Below are 20915 nucleotides of genomic sequence, written 5' to 3'. Positions count from 1 at the left end.
CTTATAACTTTGCAAAAGTGCAATAACCTTTTTCAAGTTTAAAGCCAACGGCTTCGTGACCAAATGAAAGAAAGCTTTCTGGAATGTTTTAATTAAAGTTTGACCACCAACATACCACTTCAACAAACTCTTTCAATAAACTTCTCCAGTCTTCCTGCCACACTAATTCAGACCGTCCTTGATAGATTGAAGTCATAAAATCACAAAAATAACATCTAAAAGCATTTAACCCTGTTGATTCAATGCCATGCTAGTGCTCAAACTCGTCGGTCATTAATTTCACAGTAACACTGTAGGCTGCATCAATTGTTGAAATTTATGCTACTTTTTACAGTTTTTATTGTTTTTCCATGTTTTTAATTAATTTGCTTTAACAATACAATCCTATCCTATAAGAATAAAAACAATAAAAGTGAAATGTATTATGGTTTCGTTAAACATTTGGTCCAAATAACTTCAGCCTGTCATTCCTTTTCAATTTTCTATCCCAGCATCTGACATAAACAGATGACACATCCTTGAAATGTCTGTCTTGATGCCAGTAAGTTTTGTAAGGTACGACCAAAGCACATATTTCTGCCTTGGCGATGTTATTTTATTATAGTCACATGTGAATAAGCAATATGTGACTCTTGCAAGCCGTCTGAGACAGGAACAAACAAACAAACATTAGATCATTTTATTGTGTTAATTGCAAACACATTGTTAATGTTGACTTTTTCTAAGCAGTCTAAAAACACAGATGTTGGGTCCTTTTACAAATCGTTTTTTGATGCTGTGCAAAATGTATTGTTATAGTCGTTACATAAATTATTTGCTTATGATGTAAAGACGGAGCTTATAACATGACTTTCATAATGAACAGTAAATTTATTAATCTGTATTCTCTCTATAAATTTGCTTTTGAATATTATGACAAAGCACTCATTTTTTCATGAAAGAAATTCTCTCCTATCTTTCTCTTTTTTTATATACCCTTTGATGTTTTCAAGATTCTCCAAGATTTTATGAGAATATAAATGAAACAGTTGTGCAAGGATGCTTAAAATATGTCCAATTACCTCTTATGGCATCATTAACAAAGTTAGTAATCCTGATTTTAGACATCTTTTGAGCATTGAGGTATGCAGTACAGCTTCATACACTCAAATAGTTTAACACATTTCTTCACAATGTCTCTATTATAGCAGTTGCTGATTGATTGACAACACTTGGGATGCTGTTTTGCTTTAGTACAAAGAGCCATATTTGGTCACTTACTTGTTGCTGTCTGTAATATAGTACAGCTATAAGCAAAAGTCCACAACACACTAATGTTATAACGAGTGCGGAGGCAGAAAAGAGGATTGTACTGCTGGTTTCTGTCATGGTGGAGTTCCTCTGTGTTCCTTTATCTGGATGATCTTCTGGAGTGTGGACGTCCTGCTTGTCCTCCTGAGATCTGCTGTCTGTAGAAATAATCTGTTGTTAATTATGTGGGTAAACAAACTTTTTATTAAATCACGAGAGAGTTTTATATCCACTCTTGCACTTACCTATTGTCTCTGGAGTTTTTATAAAATGTTCTGGCTCCCTCGCCAATGTTTGGGTGTGTGTTTGGAAGTTTTCAGGAGGACTGTTTGGATGACTTAGTTGTTCAACCGGGGTGGTCAAATGTTTTGATAAATGCACGGCTGTTTTGAAAACTCTGCTGGTGACTGGTACCATGTGTTTGCTCATTTGGAGATTGTGAAAAAGTTTCTCTTTTGCAACAGGAGCCATTTCTATCGCTGCAGTTTTAAAATCAATGTTTGGGTGAGATGTTGTGGTGACCCAAGTCTGGAACAAGTTATGTGAATAAGATGATCCTTTTTGACTTTTGGAATCTAAAGACCTCTTGGCAAGTAAAATGGCAGTGCTTCTCTCCGCATTGTTCTGAATGCTATCTCCTGTGTCTCTTCTATAGGGGCCTGGCACGGTTGACTGAAGACTAAAATCAGTTCCTCCAGGAGAGAAATCAGGTAATTCCTTTGTAAAAGAAGGGGAAACACCCAATGACAATATATGCTCCATCTTTGAAACAGAAATCAAGGTTTTATCCATTGCAATGGGAACGCTACTCAAGAGCGAGCTGTGTAAATATCCCATTTTTGGTTTTAATGTAACAGCTGTCCGTGAAGAAGGTATAGAACCTGGATTTGATTTAGCTTCTTGGTGTTTTACTTCAGTTTTGTTTAGTTGTTTAGTTCTCCCGGACGATCTTTGTGGTAATGGTGTAGATTTTAGGTAAAGGTTCCATTGGCTTGTGGACACGGGTATCTTAGATGGTGGACTGATCGCTGCTGGGCATGTGCACGGACATTCTGAGACCCCTTAAGGAACAACACGCACACATACAGTATAATGTAGATTATGACAAAAAGAAACACAAACGCACATAAAGTGATATTGAAGAGTTATATCACCTGGGGATTGGTCGAGCGGTTCAGTAGTGGATTCTGAGTAATCTTCTGTGTACTCCTCCTCACAGTTCCAGTTTACAGGATCATCACTCTTAGTCATCAGATCCATGTACATGAGAATGACCTCCTCAGCTTTCACCAAAGCTGCCCTTGCCAAGGTCATGTGATTTGTTACAAACTTTGCAGGGCTGTTCTGTGAAAGGTATTAGTAGGTTAGCTTGTATAGTCATGCTCGTTGCTGACACAGTTGTAGTAAAATGCAAAGATTGACTTTGTTACCTCGATCTCTTCATTGATTGAAGGGATGCATCTCTGTGAGTATATGTTGTAGATGACGTTCTTCAGTGAATTTGTGTAACGATAATTGTCAGAGTCTTTGTCATATCTGAACTGTGTGTTGAGTAGATCCAGTATGTGAGGGAAGGCTGCTTTAATGTAACAAACAACACTCTGAAACAGAGAAAAAAATGTAATGATTACTATTTACACATAATAAAGGTCCAGTGTATGAAATTCAGCAGCATCTTGCGGTTAGGTTGCAAATCACTCCAACCCTCCCTTTTGTAGCGCTGCGGTGGCCGACACAGGATTAAGATGTCATCACATATTCGCTTCTTTGTCGAAGGAGAAAACTTATTTAAGAAATGCACTCTAGAGCAGTTTGTCCATGGTGAATTCCATGTAAGGGGACCCATGGTGTATGTAGATGGAAATAGCTCATTCGAGGTAATAACATAACGCATCATTATGTACGGTCTTTATTGTCACAGTTTGTCCCCATGCCTGTTTCTCCCGAGTTTCCCCACCGGACTACACTGCCCTACAAAGGCAAATTGCCTTAACTACACAAACACAGAAACTGAGAAAAATGCCTTTAAAGTTTTCACACCAGCCAGTCATTGCAGCCAGTTACTGTAATTTTGACACTCTTGCTTCTCTGAAACGGTACAAAATTGAACCAGGACACTGATCGAAAGACAGAAAAGATGTTACAAAGCACATTTCAAACCTTATCTTTAATTTTGACCAAATTTGTATTTTGGGCACTTTGCCTTTGTAGGGCAGTACACCTCCCAGCATTCTCCACGCTCTAGGGATGGGGAGTCGACTCCAAAAGAGTCGATTCCTCGACTCTTAATGTCCCTAACGTCGGAATGGACTCTGTAATTTTTTATGTTGTCATTGACTAAAATCGGTTCAATTGTCCCTCCACTCTCTGTGATTGTACATGTTTACATCCGATCCAAAACACTGCGTTAATCAGAGCATGAGCATTTGGCATGTTGATATTTTTTAATTCTTTTGATAAATGCCCAACACAGAAAGGCTATGAGACACATTAAGAAAAGAACACAAGGTATGCTTAACGCCTTTCAAACAAATGTGTTGAACTTAGCCTAGGGTGAATATACAAACTCTTAAACGAAAATAAATAAATAAATGTTGTGGGCTTTTTATTTATTTGTGCTTTTTATTTGTTTTGGGCTTTTTGTTTAGCGCACATTTACGGAGCCTCAATTCAAAACAATGAAACGCAGTGTCTTTAAGTACAAAACTCATTAATTTGTGTAACTGTAACTCTACAAAATTGATGCTATAAAAATAATAAAGGAAAATATTACCATAAGTCTACAGCTAAAGTTCGACCTGGGCCGCCATGTCCTTGCGCTTCGTGCGCTTGGAGACCTACATCGGTTCAGAACCATATGGTCTGACAGCACAAAAAACTCTCTGTGATGGTGCTCGTTGCACATATGCATGTGTATATGCTAGTGACTGGAGATTGGTTCCCACATTTTGAATGACAGTTAATGGACTCCAAAAGTGGGAGTCGAGAAGTATTATACATGTATAAATTATTACACATGTAGGCCATTTTGGAGGCCTTTACTTTAAAAAATCCACAATATGCAATCCTGATATTGATTAAATTGCATTTATGTCTATAGATCCTCCATAATCACACACATCCCAACTCCAACAAACTGATATTTTTATAAATTGAATTTTTAATATGTGAATTTACTATAATCATAAATCATACTTGGTTTGTTGGTAATTAACTGAACAGTACTTTGCCTGGCTCTTCATTCAGTCTCAGTATAGACCTTTAATACATGTATTCTGTATGTGGGTACCCTTGACTTCCCCGTCGTCATCTTCACAAGATTTATTAGTATTTTAATTGAAGCTTTTTTTTCCAAATAGAATTCAAGTAAATCTGTTGCTGGGGAAGTTCCGGGCACAAAAATTGTGTGGCCCTGTTTGGAATAACTCCCAACTAGGATGCCAGCATTCCTTCTTTTGATAATTTAGGAAGTATTCAAATGTCACTGTTTAAATATCAAGGATCTCCAGCCATCGATATTGCAGGAATCTCAAAAGTGCATTTCAGGTTGTGATCTTCTAAACTCTTGCATGACTAGTGGGTTCAACAGTTTGTTTAAACAAGAGCTTTTCACTACAGTATTTGTGTTATTGCCATTGGTCTCCTTCAGTAAATGTTTCTTCTTCACACAATAGCCTACATGCTGAGAATTTTGAAAGGTCAAAAACAAGCTCTCTTTGAGCTCAACTAGCCGCTCTAATAGTTTAATCAGTAATTTAATTACATTTAATGTCATGTGGTAAAAAATGTGAACATAATCACATATCATGTGAAGGCACTGGCAATATACACAAATACACAGATTATTATTCACAGGAATATGTAATGTGTGTGTTATTTAGAGGGAATTTCATTTTTTGAAAGTTCCAAATGCAAAACTTTTATAATAATTGGTTATCAATAGTTTATGTGAAGGTATTATGAACTTACTAAAAAACATTTTAGTTCCTTTTTCGAGAAAATCTTTCATTTATGAGTCATGTTATTTCCATGCATTAACTAATGTCAATAAATTGAAGCCCACTGTGAAGTGTAAACACTCCATATCAATCCTTTAAACTACACATTTGGTTTTAATATCCATGCTAAGCTACTGAACACGAACAGGTCATGGTGTTGCGTAATTCTTCAAACCTCCTGAGAGTTGAAATGTGAGATTTCAAGCCGGGCGAAAATGATTTGATATGGTTGAAGTCTACTAGCCGCTTTATAACAAAGTGCTGACAAGTCTAAACAACTTCTTGTTTACTTTATAAAACTAAATTACAAGTCAGAGACAATTTATTACACTAGAATGTCTTGCTTTCTCGCAGAAGCTCACAGTGAAAAACATAAATATTGTTTTAAATCCATTGGTTTTAGCAGTTTTTCAGCTTTAAACATGATCTCATGAAACATCTGTTTCAGATCAACATCGCCGACCTTGCTGCATAGTTTGAAGATCGATGATACCAGAATGTCAATGGATATCCAGTTCATAGAAATATCTTTTGAAAACAGGAAACTGAGTAATACATATCTGCTTTTATGTAAACCTCAGTAATCCATAATCCGTCCATTATATGAAACTCAGTCATCCATATCAAGAATTGGAAACATACTTACCAGGTTTTGACGTTCAGTGAAACTGTATGTAATTAAACAACCATTTTGGAGCTGGTTTTTAATCTATAAAGGAAAAAAGTAGAGGGAAAAATCAGTTAAGAAAGAAGAAATTTGACTGAGATGATTGTACAGTGGCTTTTCACCCTTAAGCAGCTGGTAATGATTCAAAATGTTCCGGAATATTTATCTCACAGCTGATCAAAAATGTAAAAAATATATGGTCTTACCAGGCGTCTCAAATTCAGAAGATGGCCCTGGGTGACAGAGTGCTTACATGGACCTGGCACACCAGCATAGACCAAATTAAAGCACAGGATAAGGAAGAACCACTGATGCCTTACCTGTATTAAGACAACACATTTTTTTTAATCAAAATTATTTTCTTTTATTTCAAAACACCAGAGTAGTGCTAAGGAATTGGTAGCATACTGCCAAGTCTGATGCCTCTAAGAAAAAAGAGGTTCCCAGCTGCTTAACCGCTGCCATAACTTCAGTCACATCCTGGGATAGAGCTCACACACATTATAAGCCCTCATGTCCTCTGCTTGTAAACTACGTAAATGAAGTGCTGTTGATAAGCTGGCATGTCCTGTAGTGACATGATTATTTTGTTCCTTGCTTTGTCATTATCATACACACACCTCTTATGAACTCATATTAATTGCGGGGCTGAATAGATTATTTGCGAAAATCGGTAACTTCAAAAATCATGTTTTTTATTAAGTTATCATGTTTTATTGTGTAAGTAAGCTTTATTTTTTGTTACAATTAATCAAAACAACCCAGCCAGCATAGGTTAATTTATATCCCAAGGGTTGGCTTTGTCCCTTTCTGAATCCTTCTGAAATATAAACATAATTTTTGATGCTGGGATACAAAGGAATTCATTTTTACATTGTTAAAAGAAACACAACCTTTTAGATTAAAATATCAAAACGGACAGTTCTCTAGAGCACAAACATACTATATAAACAGGTGATCAGTTGCACAGGATATTTGTTAATAGCAATTGTTCAAAAATGATTAAAAAAACACAAATTTTATGCTTTTCAGATGATGACAAATTAATTTTCTTGTGGATTTACCTGTGAGCTGCTTTGAGATTCACAAAAGGCAACTCAAAAGTCATACAATTTTATATCAAATAATTTCATTATCAAATATATTTTAACTATTAGTATAGACCCATGAGGGGGTTGAAAGCAAAAATAACATTATTAGTCCACAGAATACGCAGAGCATCTTGTCTCATAATAATGATGAAAGTTTAGCCAGCAGTTAAACATTTAAAAACAAGTTTTTCCTTCAGTAATAACTTAACCGTAATGAAAGTTGTATTTAAATTCCTTAGACAGAGTTCCCTGCTATGCTATGAGGAGAGCTGAGGTATTTATACAATAACACATGCGGTGATAACAGATCTAAAAAGATGAATGTCATGAATTGCATGTCTGTATCTGTTCATAAAGTGGCCGTTCTGTACAAAAACAGCCAATGAAAAGAAATTAAAATCTAGGCATATTGTCCCATAGTAAACCTAATGACCAATAATCTACACTAACTCGAAAAACGAACCTCAACATTTGCCTAAAAGTACAGCCAACTGAAGCAATGAATTCCCCAGACCACAGATTTCTTATACATACCATGGCTCAAGTAATGTGCCCCCAGTTGTTTAATGGTTTGGCTTTCTCACATCAAATGACTTGATGGCCATAAATCAAGAAATAAAAGTCTATGGAAAAACTTCAACCGGAGTATTCGATGTAAGAAAAACATTCCGAGGTTACACAAGAGATTCAATCAACGTTCTCCTAAGATATTATCTAGAAGCGGAGGGATTCACAGGTAAACGCTTCTTTCTGATGTCCGTTCAATTCTTGACCAAAGTCACACAAATGTCCTTAAAAAATATTATTCTGTGAATTTGTGCAAATACTAAGATTAACAGTTATTAAAGTACAAATCCCTTTCAACAAGCAATCAACTTGCAGTTGCATAAACATGATATCCACCACTTACCGTATATCAAGCCGATGTAAAACATGGCATTACATAAGTTTTTAGTTTAATCAATAAATGCAGATGAGAGTAACTCTCTTACCTTGGCTTTGTGGGCTGTAATGTGTGCGTTCATCTGGCTGACCTGAGCACGTAGAAACGAATGAAGTCCTCATGAAGACTCATTAGAAACCTTTTGTTTTGCGTTTTGATCCTGATAAAGATACTGTAAGCCCCTCTGAAAAAGTTTAAGACGTGTTGAATGTAACTTGCAGGGGAACTGAAGAGTGAAACCATGAGTTGATGAATGTTTCAAAGTGCCGGGAGTCTATAGTAAACCAATAAGCTGCATTAAAGACCTCCTTCTCTGCCCCCTCCTTGGTTAAAATTAAGCAACCTTCCCCCTTTTCTCCCCCCTTAAACCCACTGATAGAATAGAGAAACGTTACATTTGTGAATTGTAGTAACATTGATTCTTAGAATACACCCAAACAGTTTCTTGAGAGATGTATAGGACCCAATTCTCTCATTATTTATTCACCCTCATGCTGTTCCAGACACAACCACACTCATGTTCTCCACAAAATAACATAATAAACCAAAAAGTCCACACAAGTAGAAAATTACAAAATGTCTCTGCATACATTTGTGCATACTTTAACTGTGTTTTGTGTGTGTATACTTTTAATAATTTATCCTAGTATTGTGACACATCTTGGAATGCAAAGTACTTCTATTGACCACTTTTGTGTTACACTAATTAAATATTTTTTGTATACGTTTGTTTTGGGACTCACAGATCTTCGCCCCATGGCACTTTTGATTGTTTGTGGAAAGGCAATAAAACACATTCTCTTATTTTACATTGTATTTCAGTGAAGAAAAAAAAACAAGGGTTTGGAGAGACATACTGTATGAGGGTAAGTAAATGTTGACAGATGTTTAATCTTAGTGAACTTACCCTTGAACAGTCGACACCTACATTTTTCAAGAAGTATTACAACATTCCTAAAGTTACAGCCGTTCTGACTGTTCATTGTCATATTTGTTCCAGTTATTAAAATTTTATAACAAAATGTAGAACATTTAGGCGATTTTTAGACGTTGAACTACCAACCAAAAAGTCTTAAAGTCAGTAATATCGAAATAAGACAGTAAAACAGGACGACTATTGTTAGAAGTTAGTGTCATTATTCTCTTGAAACGAGCTGATTCACGCAAATGAAAGTAGGCTATATTAAATAGATGATCAATGACAACTAGTTTAGAAAACACTAATGGTCTAAGGGACTCTTGAATGAATGAATGCAATGAGACGATGTCCACAAAAAAGCTGAATGTATTTTTTATGTTTCCTTTTAAATACCTGCACTGTCTGCCTTTAAGTGATATGTGTCGGGTCCCCGCTTCTGTAAATGTTTACAGAACAAGCGGGAATCCAGTGTGCCTATATCTTTTTCTATTGCTGTGCAATCAAGTCAAACCAAGATTGCTATGGGGGCAAAAAGCAAGACTGTTAAGTTAGCACTTTTCAACATCCGCTCTTTTAAAAAAAAAACTTCTAGTCAACGACTTAATAACCACATACAACCTGGATTTTATGTTTCTAAATAAAACCTGGCTAGAAGACAGCTGCAGTGCAACAGTCCTCAATGAAGCATCCCCTCCTAACTTTACTTTTATGAGTGTCTGCAGATCAGTTAGGAGAGGTGGAGGAGTAGCTGCTCTTTTTAAAGATGTCTGTCAATGTAAGCAAATATCATTTGGAAATTACATGTCTTTTGAATATCTGGGTATTGTGCTAAAAGGTGCTCCTCGCGTTCTACTTATCACTATTTACAGGCCTCCAAAATACTCTTCATCCTTTGCTGAGGACTTTACAGAACTGTTATCAACAATTTCCTCAGAGTTTGACTGTTTTTCTATTGCCGGAGATTTTAACATTCACATAGATAATGCAGAAAACAATATGGCAAAAGAAATCAAAACGGTTTTAAAAACTTTTGACCTGACTCAGCATGTACACGGACCCACACACAATCGTGGACACACTCTAGATTTACTTATCAGTAAGGGTCTAAACATTCCATCTATTGTTATTAAGGATGTAGCACTATCTGATCATTTCTGTATTTTTTTATATAATGATCTCCCCTGCCATTGAAGTTAGATCTGTGTCTGTCAAGAAGAGATGCTTAAATGAGAACACTAGTGTACTATTTATGAAGGCCATATCTTTAACACCAAGCATATCTGCTGACTCTGTTGATTCTCTCCTTGATTCTTTTAACTCAAAGGTTAAAAGTGTAATTGATTATATTGCTCCTGTGAAAGTCAGGAAGAGTGGTAGACAAAAAGCACCTTGGAGAAACTCAACAGCAGTGCAAAATATGAAAAGACAATGCAGAAAAGCAGAGCGCTTGTGGCGGAAGACAAAACTTGTAGTCCATTATGACATCTACAAAGACACCATCCATACTTTCAATATGGAACTAGGCAAAGCTAGACAGACTTTCTTCTCAAATATTATAAACAGCAACTTAAACAACACCCAGACTCTTTTCGCTACTGTAGACAGACTGACAAACCCCCCAAGCCAGATTCTCAGTGAAATGCTCTCAGACAGCAAGTGCAGTGATTTTACTTCTCTGATAAAATCAATAACATTAGAAAGGTGATCAGCACATCCTTGAGTAGCGCTGGGGTCAGACAGATCATACCACAACCTGAGAAAGTAGTTACAATGTCTGATTTTGAAGAAATTGATGGCAAAAACTTTGGAAGAAACCGTTCAACACCTTAAAACATCAACCTGCGCTCTTGACGCACTTCCCACATCTTTTTTCAAAAGTGTGTTAAACTGTTTAGAAGCAGATCTCCTAGATGTGGTAAATGCCTCACTTCTCTCTGGAAGTTTCCCAAACTCCCTGAAACTACTGTTGTCAAACCCCTCCTGAAAAAGAACAATCTGGATGAAACCATATTAAACAACTATAGACCGATCTCATATCTTCCCTTCATAGGTAAGATCATTAAAAAAGTTGTCTTCAACCAGCTGGACAAATTCTTAAGCTCAAACGGATACTTTGACAATTATGGGTTCCGCCCGCATCACAGCACAGAGACAGCACTCATTAAGATAGTAAACGACATTCGCTTAAGTACTGATTCAGGTAAATTATCCGTGCTGGTCCTACTTGACCTCAGTACTGCATTTGACACAACATACGATCACAACATAGTTATAGACAGGCTGGAAAACTGGGTGGGTCTTTCTGGGATAGTCCTAAAATGGTTCAGGTCATACCTAGAAGCAAGAGGTTATTATGTGAGTATAGGTGACCATGAGTCTGAGTGGACATCCATGACATGCGGAGTCCCTCAAGGCTCAATTCTCGCGCCTCTCCTATTCAACCTGTACATGCTCCATTCTGAGCAGAACCAGAAAATATGATCATATCACACCAGTCCTCAGGTCCTTACACTGGCTACCAGTTACATATAGGATAGATTTAAAAGTTTTATTACTGGTATATAAATCGTTCAATGGCCTAGGACCTCAATACATTGCAGACATGTTCATTGAATACAGACCCAAAAGAACACTCAGGTCATTAGGATCGCATCAGCTAGAAATACCAAGGGTTCTCTCCAAGCAAGGAGAGTCTGCATTTAGCTATTTTGCGAGCCGCAGCTGGAACCAGCTTCCAGAAGAGATCAGATGTGCTCCCACAGTAGTCACATTAAAATCCAGACTCAAAACTCATCTGTTTAACTTTGCATTTAATTAATGTGCACTGTGCCTCTGACCGTCCGACTGTTTGTGCTGTGCTTTATTTTATTTATTTTCTATTCTAAACTATAGTTTATTTTATTTGTATTCTTAACTGGTTAATTTAAATTTTTCTTATTTCTTCACTGTTTTATCAAATGGATATTTTTAATTTCTTCTATGTAAAGCACTTTGAATTGCCATTGTGTATGAAATGTGCTATACAAATAAACTTGCCTTGCCTTGCCTTTGACCTAATAAAGCAATAAGCCCCAAGAAACAGTGGGTTACAGTGCATTTTATAACAGCTAAGGGCGTTGTGGCACGACGGGAAGCGGAGGGGGTATATACGTAAATGGGGACATTTTATACCAATAACCCAGAATCAAGGACCAGAACTGACCATTTTATAAGTGAATTCAAAGAACTCATTATTATATATTATGTTGTTTTCTACATAGCTCTTCATAGGTAGAGTGATGCTAAAAATGTTATGCAGTCTGTAAAATCTAAACCTAGATTTAGAGCACACATTGTGGATCAACAGCTAAGTAAATCTTATGAAATAATGTGTCAGCTTTTGTATGTTTGCATTCAAGGCCGTGTGCTGACATTTTGAGGGGCAGTGGCCGAAACAAAATAAAAGGGCACTATAGGGGTTGGGGCAGGAGAAGACTTAGAAAGTAAATGTGTAAACTTGAAGGTAAATATGTAAATCTATGTTAAGGTACAACTTTTTAAAAACATTTATAGTAGCATTTAGGCCTACAGTATTTTTACAATAACGGTGATTTGTTGAAATTCCAAAATGTGTTAACATTATTCGCGGGAGCAAAAGTGATATTTACATTTATGCATTTGACAGACGCTTTTATCCAACATAACTTACATTGCATTATAATATACAATTGTTTCTGAGCATGTGCAATCCCTTGGATCGAAGCGTTGCTCATTGAGCTAAAGGAAATATTCATGCATTAACATAAACAACTGATTCAATGGTTTTCACATGCTCTCCTGATACCTGGGCTCCTATTAATAGGGTCTTAAATAAAATGTTATTTATTTATGATGTATGTTATAGATTACTGGTTTCAACTAAGAGAATAGATAATGGGAAATCTGCTGCAAAGTTACAGTGTGACAAACTGTCAGCTTTGTGAAGGCATTTTCTACAAAGTGAGCCAATAACAAAAAATTTCAATTTGAAAGAATTTGACAAGAATTAAAATTTCTTATGAGAACATTATTTTGTACAAGTTGTTAGCAGTTAGCACGAATAATAGAAAACCAGGAGCAAAACTAAAATACCAAAAATAAACTATCAAATAATTTTGTAATGTGGATAATGTCCTCACAGTGATGGGATTAATTTCTGAAACTGTCGTCTTCACTACAGTGCTTGGACATTCTGGGAACGGGATTCTGGGGAGCTAGCGGGAAAACACGGACCGGAATCAGGGGATGTTTAGCGGAGTGATAACTCGGATCTTGAATGGATGTGCACCCCCTGTGCACAACCCTGTTTGCATTACTAACGCTGGATTCATATGGGGCTGCAGCATCAATGCTTGACGGAGGTTCCCGGTCAGCAAATTTCCTTTGGTGCAGATCTGGCTCAAAAATACTGCTGACATGTGGCCCACTTAAGAAAGTGTTCCCCGCCCCAGATCTGGTTAACATCTTCTTACCCACAACTCATCCAGATCTGTGCCATAATTCTACCTGAAGTGAGATGAATGATGTGTATATAACATGCAATAGTATGTGTACCTTATATGCCATTCTTGTTTGGCTGAGTTCAGTAAAGGACTGACGGCCCTTATGTGGGCCACATGTGGGTGATAGACCAGAAGCCAGAATTCTCCAAGAATATAACCATATTTACACCATATTTACAGATTATGCAAACGCCATTTTAACTCTCTAGCAAATCAAACACTTAACTACACAAGTGTATTTTAAATCATTTGCTTTTGTCATATGACATGTACTCAAATATTCATTTGTAATGAGTTTTTAATAATATGTAACATTCAAAGAATCTATATCTAGCATTTTACATATTTATGACATAAAACATATTATATTACTGCATACTTCATTTAAACACAGATTTTTTGGTAAGGCCTTCACATAAGAATCTAAACAACAATTAAAAGACAAACGCTGTCTCAAAAGTCTTGTTTCGGAAGGCTGTGTAGTCCAGAGGTCTCATTCGAAGCCTAGCTGCTACGTCATTGACGCTGTCTCGTTTCATAAAAGTGGGTATGACACTCCGTATGCACCCTTCTAATGCGACCTACCTTCACGAAAATTGGGGGGACACATGAGGTGTATCCTTCATTGCTAGAGATAACCCACAATTCTTTGCGTCAGCCAACATCTGTTATTTGAATAAATGGCAGCAGCTGCATCTTCAATCAAATATGTTGTGTTTAAATGTTAACAGTTTACAAATTTGTGTCACGTTTTATGAATCTTTGCAGGCAGATGTAGCAAATAGTGTAAGTGGTTAGGGATTTTTAGAAGTTTTAAAACAGTAAGGCAAAAAATGGTACATTGTTTAACTCTTTTTACCTAATTCATTTGACAGGTGTGCTAGTGCAACGTGTTGTCATAGCAACGTGGTACTTCCTGTTTCCTTTTCTGCCAGTATGTCCTACGAAGGACATCTCTTTTATTTCTACGTTGAGAATCCTCCGTATAGTGCCATATCTTAAACATAACTGTATGTGGTGCTAATTGGTTCGTTGTTATCTGGGCCATATACAATAAAATAAGATGTGAACCATTTGAACATTCCCGCCATTTCTAAAGCTATGGCAAAACAAATATGGCCCATATATGGCCCACATATGTTCAGCCATGCCATATTTAGGCCAGATGTGACAGATGATTTTCACATGTGGCCCAAATATGCTTGCTATCTGGGGTGTGTCTGAGGCATGGTCGACATGATCGTCATTGTGAAAACAGCCAATCAAGTTGTTCTCCGGTCTTGCATGAACGCAATTTCTGGCGCCTGCACTAGGTTATTTCCATAAGGCGATCTGACTGGCTGACGCCTGTGTCGGCGCTTGAAAAGTTTAGAAATGTTCAACTTTCCGCGAGCAACGCCAGTGAAACGTTGCTGACGGACCTGTATTTCAGTTTTGCAACACACGACGTCACCCATCCTAAGTAAATGAGAAGCGTTGACACTGAAGCCTCATTTAATTCCAGTGTTACATGAGTGACAAACTTTTCTGTATGTGTTACTTGGTGATTTTCCACCCACATATCTGTGCTGAATGATTTCCAGTATATGTGAGAAAGAAACCTTTCTAGTTATGTTGATGATGGGGTGCTTGAGCTTTATTCATAGGTCTGTAGGTCACATAGGGTATGTGAATTTATCATTTCTATGGGAATGATTACATCCATTGGGGCAAGGTATGAAGAAATTATGTTACTTTGACGACACAATCTTAATTTTATTTTAGATCACTATTTTTAGGACAACTTTATCCAGTTCAATTTCATTTTATTCAAAACATTCATTAAAACTTTTAAAGGCAAATGATGAATCACATTCTTTGAGGGAATCAAATGTGTTGCAGAAATTTCACATGAGCATATTTACACCCCAGTAACTATAAACACATGGTTTACACATGGGCCACCTTTTCTAAGAAAACGGGTGAATCCATTATAGGACCAAAGTATGTGTGCTGACAGTAGATCACTGTTCTGCTTTCACTTTGGGGAACCGAGGGTGAATATTCGGCTATGATCTTGTTATTCAGGATTAAATATTCAAAGTATACAAAGACATGCTTTTAAAATGTACATCACTGAAATAAGGAACATACAGTAGTTATACCAACATCTGATAGATTGTCAGTTCTTCTGGAGTTCAGTTTAAAGGAATTGTTCACTTTCAACATACATTTGATTACGTCCGGAATTACAAACTAAATCTTAAAGATTCCTAAATCTCTCTCTTGCTTTGAACGTGGTCATGGAATGCATTTGGCAAGACATTCTTCCGGGCACTGCCATTCACTTTTCACAAGCACAAAAAAATGTGTTTCTATTTGCAAACTAAAATAGTTAACTAGAGTGAAAATCTGAAAGTTAAATTAACCAAAGTTAAGTGGAATGAAGCAAAATAACATCTTGACAAACTTGTCAAGGTCTCGCTCTCTCTTGGTTTTCTTGGTCTCGCTCATCTCGCATACACATTTTGGCCCTCCAACCTTAAATCCCATCTGATATTCCTTTCTAAAGCAGAGGCACATTGTGTCACATGACTTCCCAATATTGGTTGAAACACATGGATCCGGATCCTCTGAAAATACACTGTGGCTAAAATGCCCCTTGGCATAGAATACATTCTGTTTTTGCTTTATAATTTGCTTTATAACATGTGCTCTATTGCTCTTGGACATCTTCCGAACCTTATTAAGTTGTTAACCAACATGTGCTCATAGTGTGTGGCGCTTGCGGTTAGAGAGCGGTTTAACATTTGGACTGTTTTTTTACAACCCTACACAGCAGCACTGGGCTTTTGGGACTATTGTTCCAAAAATATTTTCTCCCCACTTTCCCCACAATGTATGTAGCACAGACTATTGCATGTTAGCGATACTGTCTGGCAGGCATATTAATGAAGTCGAGCCTATGGAGAGACAGCTATAATATGAATTTCCAGCATTTATTTCATTAGAAATTCACGGATAAAAAGTTTAAGCAATAGTAAAAATCTTCATGCTAGTCCCACTTTGAAGATTCATATTGACCATGTTTAAGAAATTTGAGACAAAAAAGACCTGGGGAGTGGGTAGCCATTTTACCTGAGATCAAAAAGTTTGGTGGTTTGAGAACCGGCTAACCTTTGACCTTCCCCGTGTTAAGTGGACTTTCCTCCAGGCACTCTGGTTTCCTCATAAATTTTAACACATGCAGGTTAGGAGAATTTGGGCTTGGTGTCTGTGGAGGTTCCAGTCCTTGCCATTGTTGTGCAATGAGGTTATATGTTGTCCCAGAATGTAAAAATTCCCCTCTGATAATCAATATAAATATATCAATAAAAATCATTACATATACAGGCCGGTTCAAAAACCAAATCTCGGAGGGTGCTTCTGAAATTATTAAGGGTGCTCAAAAATATGTTTTTGAATGTATAAACAATCACTCTGTCATGATCCTGCCACTCCTTGTCTTGGTTTTCGATTCTTGTGGAAGGATCATGTCAGTCCCATGTGTTTTGTGTGGAGAAATGTTTTGGTTTAAGAAGCCATGCTCTCTCTTAGTTTCGCGTCCTTGTTTCCCCGGTTAGCGGTCCATTAGTGTTTGTCTTGTCTCCAGCCCTGTTCCATCTTTCCCTTAGTGTTTCAGTCCCCTCACCTGCCTCGTGCAATCCTCCTGTTAGCTTTCCCTTAGTGTTTCATCCATGTCACCTGCCGCCACTCTCCCTGTGTCATCAGTCCTTGTTAGTGTTTCCCCTTATCAAGCCCCAGTTTCCCTCTGTCTCTTGTCGGTTCATTTTGCATTTTGCTCACTTTTGCACATTTACCCTAGTCTGTCTGGATTACCCGTGTTCCTGTTCCTGTTCAAAGTTTGTGGGTTATTGATTTATTATTCTAAGGACTTGGTTTGTTTTGTCCCCTTGAGGGAGGCTTTTGTTGAAAATATGCGAAAACTTGATAAAACAAAGTATAAAACTATGAAAATTAACAGTAGTGTTAGAGAATAAAAGCAATTGTTCATTTGTCTTTCTGTTTTGCCTTGTACAACTATACGTTTAGAGTTTAAGTCAGATACATGTTAAATTGTTTTAACATGCTTTGTTATATTATTTAAATTTCATTCAAGTTATCAGAGATGTGTATAGAATAATAAATGGAAACCGTTAATATGCTGTTGTTTCTGTCAGATTTCAATTTTTAAATGATCTAACCATTTGGCAGCAGGCTGTTGAGGGCAGTATAATACAAAACTTTTTTCTGGATATTATTCAATCAAGTTACTAAAGAGTAATCTAAGCAATTATTAAGCAACAATGTTACGTGCAATTGGAACAAGAACCAAACCTTAAATTCCCTTCAATGACCCATCTGGGGCCACACGCCCAAATCTCTGCTGTCAGGGCCTACACACCCATACATATTTTGTCTTGGGCCCTGTGAATTAAAGGCATGGCCTGTCTACACAACCTGGCAGTCTTGCTTTTTCGCTATCTTTTCCTGTGGAAGATCCTGTGTGTGTCTTTCAAAACAAAAATATGATCACAGACTTCCCATCTGCCTGTCGACACAGTCTGTAGAGGTACCTTTCCAAGATGTAAACTCTCATGGGTGACATGCTGTATAAAATGTGTTTTATTATGCACTATTGTAATGGAATAAAAGGAAAGTGTGCTTTAAAGTGGACAACCAAAAGTCATTTAGAAATTATTAAATAAGCAGAGGACTGTCCTTGCATAACTTGCACTGACTGCAGTACGTCAGTAAGGGTGAACAGAATATCATTGAAAAAGCATTTGGTTTCAGATGATCCAAGTTTCCTTCCCACTGTGCGAGAACGAAACGCTGAAATAAAATCGTCTGAGAATGGTCTGTTTTATAACGTCCCTCAGTGTGAGACTACAGGATCGGAATTTTGATGGTTGATTTACCTAAACGTAGGGAGATAAATAAAAATAATGCTTTTCAAGCGGTTCATCATTTTGCACTCAGAACTTACATAAAGTATCACCATATTTTCAAAGGATTACTCTGATCTTATAGACCGCCAGCTAAGCATTATAACAGTTATCCCTTAGAGTCTCAGGGGTAGGTCCTGAGATGGGTTGGTTATGTGCATTATTTAATGAAGGGACTGTGGTCGATTAGTCACTAATAATTCATAGATACAGTAATGTTATATGGGATTTTTATTACGTGAAATTTATTGCAAGCATCTGTTACTGTTCTCTGTTATCCAAAATAAGAATTTTGATTCATCCCTTTTTTGATAAAAATGAAAAAAAAACAATGCACAATGTATGTCTAACCACGTACCAAAGTTTCTTACATGGGAAAAGAATCCGTTATTTATTTTAAATCATTTTGCAAATGTATATAATAAGAAAAAACTATAATATATATTTTTCATAAACTAGGGTAACTGTATCCACCATAGCACCGTCTCTCAGGAGCAGTGTGCTTTGGAGTTAGTTCAAAACAAGCACAGTTGTCTGCAAGCTTGCTGGGGCTCTCAGCAGTCTGAGAACACCTAAAAACAATGACACGCACACATACACTGTCTTGTTTCCTTTGCATTCTGTTACCTGCAACCCCAAAATTTTAAACTATGTCTAGATCTACAGAGTCATGTGACTACATAGCTGACATGTCTTTTGAGTGTTTTAATGTGTTTTTAAGAGTAAATAACATCAAGTGTGTTCCCAGAACACCCTAAACCATACTGCACTACAAAGGCAATGTGCAGTATCTACACATTTGGTCAAAATTAAACATAAGGTTTGAAATGGGCTTTGTAACATCTGTTCTGTCTTTCGATCAGTCTCCTGGTTAAACTTTGTCCTGTTTTAGAGAAGCAAGAGTGTCAAAATTACAGTAACTGGCTGCAATGACTGGCTGGTGTGAAAACATTGAAGGTATTTTTCTCCGTTTCGGTGTTTGTGCAGTTACTGCACTTTGTAGGGCAGCATACTGGATATTATATTGGTGGGTTAAGCGGAGTCTGGTTAAGTTAACTAGCAAGTTAACATAGGGCTCGACAAGGGTCATCAGCAGACAAACATGTGTTAGTAACTGGCTACGCTGGGTTTTCCAGCAGGACATGAACAAGTGTTTCTATTCAACGTGCGGCATATTACAAACGTTTGTACGGGGTCTTTCTGAAGGGGCCGTTGCAGTACTTGAACTCGGGGCGGACGTTCGGTACAGAATACTTGACCACCTCCCACTGAGGGGGCGGGTGCTTAGTGAAAAATCTTACAGGGATTTTGAATGTAATTATGAAATTGGTAAATAGTAGTAAATAGGGATGAAACACTAATATTCTGTGTTATATGGCCATTTCAGTCTTAGGAGGAATCTTATTGAACTTTTTGAAATGTAATCCATCTTCCTGGCTTGACTAATGCAATTCAGGTGGCTGATGGAAACCATTACTTGAAATGCTTCACAATATGACGATCAGCATTCTTGCTCCCCCAACAGGTGGAAATTTTAAAAATATACAGAAATTCCCCACATAGACTTGGTCGGTGTTGTGCCATAGCTAGGGGCGCGGCCTGGGGCAGAGCCAGCGTGGGGGGAAACTTTCTTTGACCTCTTAATTGGAAAAGCATGGTGTTAGCCAGTATGGTCTACAAGAAATCACTTCTTTCTATTCAGCAGAGCAAGACACAACGAGAAATTGAGCTGTATTGAGTGGGATGTATGTGCACGACTCAAGAAAGAGTGAAGAATGGCCGGAGGTGTTGTTTCGCAACTTTTTTTGTTACATGATTGAGTCTCCAGCTGGGCGACAAATGTAATATCAGCATCCCAGGGTCATTCGACAGTCTATATTTGTATTCCATGTTCATCAAAGCTATGATATAACAGACTGGTATGTCTTAACATGTTAAATGAACACATTTTATGCACAGCTTTGACCGTAGCATGTGACGTTTCCCTACATAAAAGTCCATTATAAGGAAACAGCTTAACGTGGTGCAAGACAGCGATAAATTAAGGACACCGAATTATCTGTTATGTTGATGTTTGATATCAGTGGTAAAGAAATGTATTTCAAATTTGGTTATAGATGGTCGTTCTCTTTCATCATCTCGTGTTCGAGATCTACCTATGGGAAGGGCATCCATACCTGACCTCTGCAGAAGCATCCAGTTGCACCAAGTCTGGCTAGAAGCATGCAGCCAATGCCAGGTAAGGCCACACCCCCTTACCTGAGAGCATAAGGTCTGCCTGCGCTTCACGCGATCTCTGCTCGAACACAGTTGTGTTGGTTTTTCGCTGCTTAGTGTGTGTCTTCAGGAGGACATCTCGTCCGATCAGCCTCCGCCAGACATAACAGTTGTATCTTCAGCCAGGTTAGCTGTGTTTTTTGCAAGCTCGTGGATTTTCTCACCTGCTACTCTATCCACGGCTGATCGCCATGTATTTTGCTTCGGCACACTATTGGCCTTGGCATCAGCCAAAATGTCAGT

At 37.5% G+C, this 20915-nt stretch overlaps 1 protein-coding gene across 1 annotated transcript; it reads right to left on the bottom strand.

Moving 5' to 3' along the window:
- Nucleotides 1–665: 665 nt before the first annotated feature.
- Nucleotides 666–8264, bottom strand: csf1a (colony stimulating factor 1a (macrophage)). Its single transcript, XM_079482478.1, has 7 exons — nucleotides 8039–8264; nucleotides 6162–6275; nucleotides 5935–5997; nucleotides 2721–2891; nucleotides 2445–2634; nucleotides 1536–2351; nucleotides 666–1448 (listed from the first exon to the last, which is right to left on the bottom strand). Exons 1-7 carry the CDS (start codon nucleotides 8069–8071, stop codon nucleotides 1168–1170), a joined length of 1668 nt encoding a protein of 555 aa, XP_079338604.1. The 5' UTR covers nucleotides 8072–8264; the 3' UTR covers nucleotides 666–1167.
- Nucleotides 8265–20915: the final 12651 nt, after the last annotated feature.

This window comes from Barbatula barbatula (genome assembly GCF_947034865.1).
Source record: "Barbatula barbatula genome assembly, chromosome: 20".
Lineage (NCBI taxonomy): Eukaryota > Metazoa > Chordata > Actinopteri > Cypriniformes > Nemacheilidae > Barbatula > Barbatula barbatula.
The sequence above is the reverse complement of the archived record's forward strand: the minus strand, read 5'-3'. Positions and strand labels throughout refer to the sequence as shown.

Excerpts from the sequence above, each read along its gene's own strand:
- csf1a (XM_079482478.1), bottom strand. The coding sequence starts at position 8,071 with ATGAACGCACACATTACAGCCCACAAAGCCAAG. Across the intron at positions 5,998-6,161 it reads TTCTGAATTTGAGACGCCTG|ATTAAAAACCAGCTCCAAAA; the intron begins GTAAGACCATAT and ends TTTCCTTTATAG. Across the intron at positions 1,449-1,535 it reads AAAAACTCCAGAGACAATAG|ACAGCAGATCTCAGGAGGAC; the intron begins GTAAGTGCAAGA and ends TTATTTCTACAG.